Source organism: Apteryx rowi, unplaced genomic scaffold (genome assembly GCF_003343035.1).
Source record: "Apteryx rowi isolate R43461 unplaced genomic scaffold, aptRow1 scaffold_259, whole genome shotgun sequence".
Classification (NCBI taxonomy): Eukaryota; Metazoa; Chordata; class Aves; order Apterygiformes; family Apterygidae; genus Apteryx; species Apteryx rowi.
The window spans coordinates 145298-157293 of NW_020448963.1; the positions used below are offsets into that span (position 1 = coordinate 145298).

Consider the following 11996-nt stretch of genomic DNA (forward strand, 5'->3'; position numbering starts at 1 on the left):
GGCGACGGGTGAGCGCCGCGCCGGGGCTCTGGGCTCGCTGCGCCCCCGGCAGCGCGACGCCTTTGCCCCGGGGCCTGGCACCGGCGGGGCTGGGGGCTCCTCTAGCCCCAGGCCCGACCCCCGCGGGGCTGGGGGCCGCCCTGGCTGCGTGGGGCGTGGGAGGCGCCATAAGCGTTGGGAGAGAGGGGGGTTACAAACGTGGCCRCTGGGGAATTGCTTGGCGAACGGTTGGGTTGTCCTTTGTGGCATTGTCACTTGTCGTGGTTGCGGTTTAGGACGGTTGGGCCTGGTGCTGTTAATGCTGTTGACTTGCTGTGCAGGATACGATTCTGTTTTCACTCAATTTTATGCTCATATTACCAATTCTGATTTCAGCCATTCTAAGTCCTGGGAATAGGTGGTACTTCACATCCATATCCTTGTTGATTTCCTGGGCAGAAGGAGTGTAGCTCACCTCTCTTCCTCTTAACACTGGCTGGACACTGCTTCCAGTCTGGGCTCTTTAACGAGGAGGCAGCTCCAGCCCTTTTCATTGGCAGTGCTGGGTGCTTCAGTCAGTGCCTCAATACAGGATTGCACTGGGGGGAGCTTCTGCTGCCCAGTCTGTATTCTTTCTGCTACTCCTTCGGGGTGGTTGCTTCGGGGTACTCTGTTAGCCACCTTTCACCCACGCTCACTTGCAATTTCTCTTTTGGTAGCAATTGTTTGTTTCGGGCCCTCGGCGATCAGCTTGAGGGGCATTCGCRGAACCACCTTAAACATCGCCAGGAGACGGTGGATTACATGATAAAGCAGCGGGAGGATTTTGAGCCTTTTGTGGAGGATGATGTTCCCTTTGAGAAACATGGTACGGTCTCCGTAAGACCCTGGTGGAAGAGGATATTGTGCAATATGATTACATTTCATTCGTGTACCTTCTTACTACACTGTTTCTCATCCCAGGAGTATTTTAGAAGAGCTTTCTAGTTTTTAGACACAGTAGTTTCTTTGTTTTGTTTCTTTAGGAAAACGAGCTATTAAATTTGCCCAGGAACTTTTCTAAATTTAGGAGAAACTTGGCAGAGGAAAGAAAAAAGCAGAGAATACAAACGTGGTGTTTTCAAAAGGAATTTGATTAACTTAAGTGTCTAGCTCCCCTTGAATGCTGGTGGGTGTTGAATGGCTGATTTCCATGGGCTTCTCTCCTTGAYTTTTGATATTTTCCACAGTGTTAAACCAGGGAAAGATCCAAAGCAGAGACTAGCACAGCCTTTGTTCTAACAGCTTTGAGGATGTGCCAAGTAATATGCAGGTGATGCAGGAAAGTGCTTTGGTCATTTAATTMATGACACTTTTTTTTTCAGAGCTAACACAGGGCTCATGACCTAGAATAATCTAAGGATGTACCGCATTATTTAGCGCTTTCTGTGGTCATTTAAGACTCACTAACTTCTGTCACTGCCAAACTCTTGCCTCAACAGTCGCTCTTTTGCAGTTGGGGTTTTCTTTCCAGAATTTCTTGGGCCAGTGTTGAAGTTGTTACTCACTATCCCTCCAGTGCTTTAGGAAGTGTCAGAAGCGAAGTTTCCAACTCTTACAACATTTTTTTTTTTTTCTTTAGTTACCAATTTGGCAAAGCCCGGTACCTTTGCTGGCAATGATGCTATTGTGGCGTTTGCAAGGAACAATCAAATGAATGTGGTTATTCATCAGCCTAATGCTCCGCTCTGGCAGGTGAGAAGCAAAACTTCTGTATTTCGGTCTGATTTTTAGCTGACGGGTACCTATAGTTTTGAAACTTTCTGATCTATGAAAAGATGACGAAAACACTGGTTCATAGCCGTAGGTAGCTTGGCATGGTGTTGAGCTGTGCTTGCTTTTTTCAGCCTGGAAAGAGAGTCCTCAAGACGTCAGCTAGGAGGAGAGGAAACAAAACAAAACAGTGAATGTGTGAAGCATGAGTATATGGAKACAGAACTCTGGTTTTAAGCTACTAGCTTCAGTAACGTTCCTCTCTCCTGAGGATCAGACTACATGCAAGGTGGCTGTTCTCACAGAAATTTGAGCTGGACTTAAGGAGACTTGAATGTTAACAAATTTCAGGAAACTCRAAAGTGAAGGTGTAGCAGGGCAGCCCCTGCAGTGTGGTGGGATGAAGTGCCATCTGTTCTGCATCAGATTGGGAATGAAATGGTTTCGAACAGTTGGAGAAATGAGGTTCTAGAATGGGCAAAAAAAGGAGGAGGAAGTTTCAAAGCCTTAAGGAGGTGTTTAATCAGTTTGTGAAAGTAGACTGATACAGTTTCCTCTTACAGCAGGGGACTGGAACAAATGGTCCATCGTGTCCTTCCTCTTTTTCCTCTTTTTCTGTTGTCATTTTCCTGTAGTGGATCCACCCTAGAATGGATCCACACTCAATCTGCCTCTTATTATCTGCCCTTTTATTGAGCAAGTGAGACCCTATGTTCAAGCCAAGATTTTCTTGACTTTTTTTTAGTGATGGTAATAATGGATTTAAGGGCTCGCTCCAGTTTAGAGATAGCACCAATGAGGTAATTAGAATTAAACAGGGAAATGAAGAAAAGACAAGGTGAAAGCTGTCAATAGTGTCTTAAATGCATTTGAAACAGTGTCAGATGGATTCCTGAACCAGAAGAAGTTTAAACTTTGTATGGCAGCCATTGGAAGTAAGAGAGCTAACCTGCATGTTTAAAAAAGAAAAACGTACCTGACAGCYGTGATACCAATGAGTAGGAATATTCAACTGCTTGACCTGTGAGAGTACGTAGAGGTGAAATGAGCCTGCTGGAGTTCACGGAGGTGCTGTTCGTGTTTCGTTACTGTTCTGAACCGGATACTTGTGTCAGTGTACTTTACCCTTATCGATATTTCATATGTCCCCTTGAAAATCTTCGACTCTTTCCCCCCCTTCATTGACCTTTCTGGGATTGTAGATACTGAGTTTGTGATGAGGTTCTGTGTTTTGGATGCCTGAATCAGTTTATGAAAGTAGACTGATACGGTTTCCTCTTACAGCGGGGTCTGGAACAAGTGGTCCATCATGTAATCTCGTTAGTGAAAGACATTAATAGCCCTGGGGAGTCAAATCAGCTGATGATTATGTAGCTATGTCAGAATACCAGTGGTGCAGGCAGTCTTCGGCTGGTATCCTTTTCCCTGATTTTTTTTCTTTAATATCATAATGACAGTCTTATGATAACACCGCCTTGCACTCTTCAAAACGGCACGAGTAGAGAGCTGCTAATAGTTGTAATACAGGGAGTCTCCTCCCCGCGTGGAGGATACATCAGGGCATTGAAATACGTGAGGGTTCGCAACGTGGTGCCAATGTTAGCAAGTTACCAGACTCTGCCAACCCAGGGCACCCTTTCTCTTAATGTTAACCTCAATATTTTTCTTAATGTTTCATACTTCTCCAAGTCTTTTTTCTCTCTGCTCTGGAGCTCCAGCAAAATTTTGGAAAGATTAGATTACAGAGAGAGCATTTCCAGAGAGGTGAACCAGCAAGATGCTTAAAGCAGATGATGTGAATCTCCCCTTTGGTCTCAACTCTGAAGCAGATGGTGAATTACCCTTTAATTTCAAGAGAACCATTTTCACCCACTGCAGCCAAGCTGGAAAGATGTGAGCAGGAGAAATGCTCAGGATCTCCAGCTGTTTCTCAAGCTGGCCTAATCAAAAGCTTATTGAAGGTGGGCATCTCAACTGTCTCTTTAGGGTTTAAACACCCTTTACTTTTTCCTGATAGTGACTGCAAATGTAGAGCCACGAGATAGCGCGGATGTAAAGATTGTTTTATTGGCTCTTTGGATAACTTTAGCTTTTTCAGTGTTGTTGCTTTTTTCCTGCAGCTAACTTTCATTTACTGTTCACGTGTACTGTGCGTACAAAAAGAAGATTTGCTAATGAGAGCTGAAGAAGTTGGCTAATTTTCAGAATAATCTTTCAASATCTTCAGGATTTATTAGATACCTCTCTGGGCTCTGGCAAATGAGAAACGTTAGAAATGAATCTTACTCAAATCCAACATGTCAAACAGCTTAATAGGATGAAAAGAAGGACTTAAATATAACCAAGTGTTGTGTTGGAACTTAAAGGTGAACAAGTGTAAAATATGTGAGTGGAGAAAAATCTATAGTGAAATGTGAAGTCATTAAGGCAAGGCATAAACTGCAGGTGTAGTTGAAAGGTGACTTGGTGTAAATGCTGTAAGTTAGGAAAAGCTGATTCGGAGACGTATAGGGACTGGGAAATTCTGGAGCCCTGAAGCAAGTGTTTCTTGTGGTTTGCTTACTGGCATCTTCTCCAGCAAAGGTCTCGGATCTTTGGACTCTGGCTTGACAGGAAAGCAAAGGCAGTTGACAGATGTGGTGTAATATTCCGTGTTCCTTGCAAGAGTTGATATGTTGTGTAGCTTTTATCTAATAGTTTGAGAGCGCGATATTCGGGGTAGGAATTATTCTTGCAGTAGTGCAGATAATACCCAGAGCAGCAATTTTCTACAGAAACTGCTATACCTGGTGCTGACAAAGCAGAGGAATTTTGRCTGTTAACAGTGCTCCTGAGTGGAATTAATTTTCATGGTTTGACTTTATTTGTGTTGGTTTTTCTTTAAAAACCAAACACATCCGCTTCAAATGTTAACTGTTAAAATGCTGTCTTCTCGCAACTGCAGAATGAAGTTTGTTTTAGGTGGCTGTTTCCAGTGTGGTCATGACTGGAATTGACTCAGTTATTTTTCATCCCGTTTGAGGGGAAAATGCCTTTTACGTTGAATGGAAACTGAAATTGGAGCTGGAGAAGATTGTCACGAAACTGGACTACCTTCCAGGGGAAACTTAGAAAATCATTTTGAGCTTTCCTCTGAAAATAAATATTTTCATACTGTTTTGTTTGTAATGATGTAACTGACTAAAACTGATTGTCAGGTTTTCTCAAACATTATCCTTGAAATAGAAGTCGTATTGTTATTATAGGCACATCTGGATTATTGAGTCAACGTTTCCTGTTTAAATATGCTCCAGTAGCTATTCATGTTGCTTCATAGTGCAGTGTTTATCAGTGCTTCAAAAGGTTAGTACTCTTTAARATGTGATGCCAAAGTTAATAAAAGACAAATGAGCGTTTGGAATTTTGTTCCATTTAGATTCGAGGCACAGACAAAAGCAATGCAAGGGAACTGCATATTGCCTATCGATATGGAGAACACTACGACAGCGTGAGGAGAATAAATGATGATTCCGAAGCTCCAGCGTATCTTCGGATGGAGGTTCGTTATGACAGAACGACCCGAGTCAGTTGTGGGTGAAAAAATAGATGAATGTTTCTGGTTGATTTGGTTTCTCATTTGCATAGAGTGAGAGAGGAGTTTGGTCCCTCCCTCATGTTGGGAATAGAAAAACTCCTCTGGTTAATAAAATTAGAGTTGTGAAGTGCTTAAATTACTGGGCTGGAAATCAATCCCGAATCTGCAGTGATGAGGGCTGTGGAAGTCTTGAAGTAATCTCATCTAAGTCACATACTCAAGTGCCTCAATTGCAAAAATACCTAAAAACAAAAAGGGAGGGAAGAAAGAGCTGGAAATGCAACAGCTTAATTCAGCAGTCTTCTTCATATCTCATTTTTTTTCCTGTTAAGGATTAAGCCGTGCTGTCCTTGAGGTTCTCTGCACACAATTGTATCTTGTATGGTATTGTAATAAAATGAGTATTTAATTAAAGAAGCCAGTGATTGTCTRTTGCTATGCATGATCTTGTAGTGAATTTGATGAATTGTGGGAAATGGTGTCAGTGATGTTGAAAGTTGCACGATGTCAAAGACACTGATACAGGATATTTTTGAGAAAAGTGTGCCATAGTGATTAAATTTAGAGTGATGTCAGATTTTTGTTGCATATGATGAAATGACAGCATGCTTGTGTGATCTGCTGGGCTTTGCTTTTCTTGCAGATGCTTTGCAAAAATAATTTGGAGGAAGAAATGAAGCCACAGAAGGGTGAATCTGAAGATCAAATTGAAGATGAAATGGAAGATGYTGTACAGAAAGTGTGTAATGCAACTGGATGTTCGGTCAGTATGGAGTAACCTTCTGACATTCAGAACTTCTTGATATGTGAAAGTAGCCTTKGGAATAATTAAAAGTTTTAATCTTGGGCGACTTCAGTACCATAGCCACAAATTAGGATGCATTTCATCCTAGATCCAACCCTTAAATGCAGATGAAATGCTGTGAGTACCTGATAGCTTTGGAGGGTTTGTCTTGAAACCTTTCCAAAAAATCCACAGCAAGTTCTGTAAAATGTGAATCACCTGCAGATGTCTGTAGCTGAGCATCCCAAATGGCTTGTTACTCTGCAGATCTCAGCTGCTGTTGCTAGATAGTTACAATCTGTGTTGTTCCTGCAGATTGTTGCTTGCACTGTGCAAATGCACAGAACAGGAAGGATCAAGAGTGGAACTGTTACACTGAAGCAGCATGACATACATGTAAGGGGTAGCTGGTATTCTGAAGAAACTGGTTTGCCAGGTTTAGCCTCCTTCAGACACAATCCCTTGTGAATTTCTGGAGCTCTTAGCTCTGATCAGAACTCCCTTTTCCTGGTGTCTTCAAGATTTTAATGTCTTTTCCCTTGTCGTCTTGAAAAATGCAGTATGGGCTAATTYGGAGATTGTAAAAACAGATACCACCACCCTCTGAGTGGTGCATGTGGCTGTTGAATGAGTGTCTGTACGTCAGTAGTTTAAAATCCCTTCARTGTGTTCTCTCTCTCTACCTGCGAACAGGACATTGACTTAATAAACCAGATTTTGGAAGTGGAAAACTACAATGTTGAATCGGCAATATTTGCCATCTTCCAAGTGAATGAAGCGGAAAGAATCAGTAAGTACCTGGAGTTTGTAGCCTGGTGTTTCAGGAAAATGTTGTGTAAGGGTTAGAGGCTGGTGTTCACTGTAAACAAAGCAGTTCAGCAGGGGCTTGCTGTTGGCTGTGCTGCCACCTCGGCCTTTCTGTGCTCAGGAGGGTTATTAGTGAGGACAGATCTTGTGCATCTGCAGAGGCTTTTGGTTTGCCAGTTGTGAGACTGACCTAGGGCTGTGCAAGACACTCAGCTGAGTTCTTACAGGCCATCGAACAAATCTTGTTCTAACTTCACTCGGATTTGTTCTGTTGTAAAGTCTTGAAAGAATCCGTATCGGATTACTAATTCCTTGAGCCATTCAGTGGCTCCCCCCTCAGGTAACTTTCAGGTTTATGAACCAACTCAGAACATAATCTAGCCTAGATCTGCTCTTGCTCTTGGAGAACTTGATATATTGGGTCTAGCCCAGTTCTCGAGCACTAGAAGATCTGGCTTTTCCTTCGGTTGCCTGTGCTGTATTATCTTGTGAAGTTGAGCACAAACGTTAGTGGAGCTTTATACTGTAGCTTCTGAAAAATAATACATGCCGCTGGAATCTTGTGTGGAGTGTCCCCTTCCCACCTTTTAGCAGGTGAAGAATATGTTGTCCTATTTACTCGGAGCACACCAGAGTGGCTACTGAACTGATTTTTGTCAATATTCAACGCCCCTCCACCCACACCCAAAAATCTGCAAAAAGTACACAAGAAGGAACTGGTCAGCTTCTGGGTAGTGTGTCTGAGAAAAACATCTGCTTGTTGGTAGGTACTGAAGAGCAGTGTGATTCCCAAGACAAAGGACAGAAATTGTGCAGCTCAACTTTGTGGGAAGAAAATGGAAGCGGCTCGAGAATCTTTGGAAATCAGAGTTTGCATCAAGATAAGCTAGAAAACAAAGGACAGGCTAGATGTGATGAAGAGAATCGAGCTAGCAAAAACACAAAGGTATGTGAAGGGTGGTTTGGGAGCAATTTAGATGTGGATCATCAGCAACYGTTTTCTCCTTTGAATTAGAAAGCTTCAGCTTACTAAATTTTGCTCACATAGCTGTGATTTTTTCTCTAATAGGAACTAAGTTAGTGACACATGGCATTTTTCCCAAAGTGAGAAAACATAGTCCTGATAAATAGTTTGGATTAAATGTGTTAAGGCAGCTGCTTTGATATCTGCTTGTCTGCCTTCCGGTGTGCTATTTTTCCTCATCTGAGAAGGAAATGTGTGTGTTCAGCTGTGTTTTCATCCTTCCCTTTCAGGTATCTAAAAAACAGAGGAAGGAACAGCAGCGGTTAGAGAAGAAGAAGCGGCAGGAAGAAAGGCACCGACAAAAGGTCTTGGCCAACAAGACTAACTGTGCAGATGGTGACAGGAGGGAGACGGACTCAGATACCCAAGTCACCCTGGTGAAGGCCCTGGCAGCCCTAAACATATGAATGAACGTGTTCCGAGCRCTCTAGTGCGGAAAGCGAATAAAACTGATGAAGACAAAACTCCTCTTCAGAACAAATCTCCAAGCACCTGTTATCTTGAAATGAGTTTCTGCAGAGATCTCCAAGCATGCACTAACTTTCTGCTTCTCCAGTTGCAGGAAGAACATTTATTTGGTAATACTGCATCAGCTGGTGTATGAAAAGAGTTTGAAGTTAACAAAAAAGTAGAGACTTATTTATTATTTTGGAGTTAGATGAAGGTGAGAATCTTTTTCTTCACAGTGGTGAGAGTTTTACTTTGAGATCTCTTGAGGTGCTTAGATTTCYGTTACAACTTTTTACTTCAGGTTAAATTTGCAGGAGCTTTTTTTTACCTTACCGTCAAGGACAGTGTTAACAGTTCTCAACTCAGGAACTCCCTTTTTTCCTATTTAAAGTTAGAAAGTATGGGAACAAAATCCCAGAACCCTTTCCAAATGTCAGCTAACACTGGATCATACATAAGACTTTCCTTTCCTACCTGAGAGCTTAGTGACAAGCTTTAATTGAACCAGAATTGCTCTTGCCTTTGCGCTCAGCTGTGTGCTGTTTCAGAAATGATTAATRCATAAAGGGAAAATGGCATTGTAGAGTCCAAGCTTGCTTCTTGCATGAGTTTTGAGATGAGCTCGTTTGCTAGCTGTTGAGTCCTTCTGATGTCTTCCTCTTACTGTGCGGGGTGGGGGGCAGATTCTCAGTGGACTCCTGTAGACTGCAGGACTGCTTGATCCAACCTGGCGAAGTCTAATGAGGTGGTAAAACAGGACCTGAGCAGGTGTGAGATTTCTGTTGAGCGCAGTCAAAATGTGCTGTTACTTGGACATCTGGAATCTCATCTCCTTTGCCTTCCTCTGGAGCTTTAGGGCTACAGTCCAAGCCAGGAACTTGATAGTCGTTAGTCTCCAAATGAAATTATTGTAGCAAATGGATCAAAAGTCCTGGGAACAAGCTTCCAAGGAGCAAGAATCACTGGGAATCCTGCCTGCTTCACTCTTCGTAAATCAAGCTTTTTCCAGGGTAGGATTTTTTTCATCTTAAATTCCTCTTCAGTAAGGTCACCAAGTACCATAGAAYATGCAGCTTGAATCCTGTGGTGCTTTCCACTATAGGATTGGGAGTTTAGACTAATGTGTAAGGATAGCGGGACTTGGCTCCAGCTTTATGGCTTGCAGTGTTTCAGCTTCACTCAGGTTTTTGGACTTGTATCAAGCACTAAGCTTTAAGAAAGCACATGTGCGTGCGCACACACACGCACACAATAGGAAACGGGAGACACCTCATCAGCCAGGGCAGAGACTAAACAGAACTTTTCAGTGTGAGCAAAGTTGCTTTTGAAAAAAATCCTCATGTCTTTGAAGTTTCCAAATCARCACTGAAATATAAACTACTTCTTGGACTGAACTGCCAAGACAAGATCTGAGCTAGTACTCTCTATCCCGTGCTACGATTATCAGGAGCATTTGAAGCATAAGAAGAACAGAGCTCTGCTTTACATACTGGTGGTGTAGGAGAAGAGCAGGCTTGAACGCTGGCAAAAAAAGTGCTTTAGTTCCTACAGTAAAATTGGTGGCAATAAAAATAATACAAAGCAGCTCTTATACTTTATGGTGGGATATAGTGTCTGGCAAGTGAAGAAACATATTATATGCTGCTTTAAGTGCTAGTGGTAACCATGAGTAATTGCTGCTGAGGGAAATCGGAGCAGTATTTGGTAGGTAGGAAGAACACGGATGAGTCTTGAATTCCCAGTGATGTTCTTAAAGTGAAGACCGACTTTGATAACTTCCATTTTATGCCAACCTTTAGATGGCCTGTTGTTAGCGCTGTTATTTCCTGGAATTATTTTTCCCAAGACTAGCTCTTACAGTAGYGGGAAGAATGGGAAGTCATAGCTAAACTGGGAGAAAGTACAGGTCACTTGAACAGTGTGATGAGAGTTAAAGGCAGTGGGCGCAAGCGGGTGCTCCAGGTGGATGCATCACCTCTGCTGCTGCTGTGTGCTGGTTTGGGTAAGGCCCATGTGTTCTGCAGGTGACTAGCATGCGTAAATTGAAATGACAATGTGAGTTTGCAGTTGTGTGCTGAGAATAAGCTGTTTGATCTTAATGACTTGCTTTTTTTTCCTTCCTGAGCCAGAGCTGATGAAAGGATTATTGGTTGCTTCAAGCCTGGACAGCTGTGAAGGGGAGCTGTCCTGTAACCAGCAGACAAGAGGCTGAGCTTCTACTGTAGGCATGAAGGGACCTGCAGAAGCTAACCATGACCAGGATAAAGGGCAGGCCTGCAGTGACACCACATCTTTAATAGGAGAGAGGGGCTGACCTTCAGGCTCATGGCTTGTGATACCTATAAGCAAATGTAGCTGAAAACGCTTTAGTCTCCAAGTGTAATTTGATTAAAACAAACCCTTAATGTGCTGCGCTGTCTTTTTAGACCAGTCAGATGCTCTTGATTTTTGTCAGGATAGCTTTGTACTTGGAAAACCTTTCTTGTATCTGAAGATGTTAAACTTTCTTTTTGGTCTGTTTTAGGTTTTTTTTCTCCTTTAGCCACTGGCATTATCACCAACCCTTACGATGTGTATTTTTTTTCTAGGGAGTCTTTATGCAAGCTTCCTCAGGGAACTCATTTTTATGCAAGGAATCTGCTTCGTAAACGGGTTGTGAATTTTCCTTGCAGGGCGAAGGGAGGCGAGAAAGAAGAGAAGCAAAGCCATGATTCGCTCCTTTGCTCACGTCTGCTCTTCAGAGGAGCTAACTGTGCCTCCTAATATGTGGTTGTAGGATAATAAACTCTGCATGTTCCCTTGGTATTTGTCTGAGAATAGATTGTTTGTTACTAGCTAAGATTGTCGAGCAGTATTTGGGATGTAAATGGACCTAACCACATCAAGCGTTTTGCGTGTGACCTCAGTCAGCTCGGTTTTGGGATACGCTGGGATTGCTCAAGAAGGATGATGGCTTGCGAAGTGTGTTAGCTTGCATCTTTGCTCATCTCAAGGGGGCGGCTGGGTGAAGACCAAGATTATGTTGCTGCTGGACTGGTGGGATCACCGTTGGCCTCGAGGTGAGTATGTGGTAGAATCGAGGCCTTCTTTCCAGGACAATTTAGAAAATGCAAAGCTTGGCTACTGCTTCCCTTCAGGCACTTGTAGACCAAGGACAGTCTCAGCTTGTGAAAGCTTGTCATGATGTCCTGTGAACAGGAGGGACTTCTCTACTGCTCGTTGTTTCTGGTGTACCTTGTTGCTTCTTGGAGGGCATCCAGTTCATTTGTGTTTTTAACAGTAGCCTTACCTCATCTGCAGTGCCTGAATAGCCGAAGTAAAGCCATGTCATCTGTAGTATCTGCATCCGTAGCAGTGCTCTCGGAAGGTGCCTTCATTTACTGTTGGAGTCTGTTGAAACCACGCAAGTCTTATCCTCTTCCCACTCCAAACACGTGGCAGAGACTCTGCTCCTGTTAGCAAACCAAATCTTGTGTTTTTTGAATACCTGGTGCAATAAAGCCTGCAAAGATGTGCTGCTTGAACTGTGAGACTGGAGTCTTGTGTATTGCTGTGAACTAAAGGCRAAACATCCAGATGTTTCTATCAAGACATCTGCTTCCTTTCATTTGARCTGGGCGACGTTT

At 42.9% G+C, this 11996-nt stretch overlaps 1 protein-coding gene across 1 annotated transcript in view; it reads left to right on the forward strand.

The window, feature by feature from the left end:
• Positions 1-11900, forward strand: part of OTUD3 (OTU deubiquitinase 3) — a 12579-nt gene extending 679 nt beyond the window's left edge. The window contains exons 2-9 of the mRNA XM_026067374.1: positions 699-847; positions 1601-1713; positions 3561-3692; positions 5147-5269; positions 5949-6068; positions 6783-6879; positions 7664-7842; positions 8151-11900. Of these exons, the coding sequence (XP_025923159.1) occupies positions 784-847; positions 1601-1713; positions 3561-3692; positions 5147-5269; positions 5949-6068; positions 6783-6879; positions 7664-7842; positions 8151-8327 (1005 nt within the window). The 5' untranslated portion in view covers positions 699-783 and the 3' untranslated portion in view covers positions 8328-11900. The remainder of the gene's footprint in view (positions 1-698; positions 848-1600; positions 1714-3560; positions 3693-5146; positions 5270-5948; positions 6069-6782; positions 6880-7663; positions 7843-8150) is intronic.
• Positions 11901-11996: the final 96 nt, after the last annotated feature.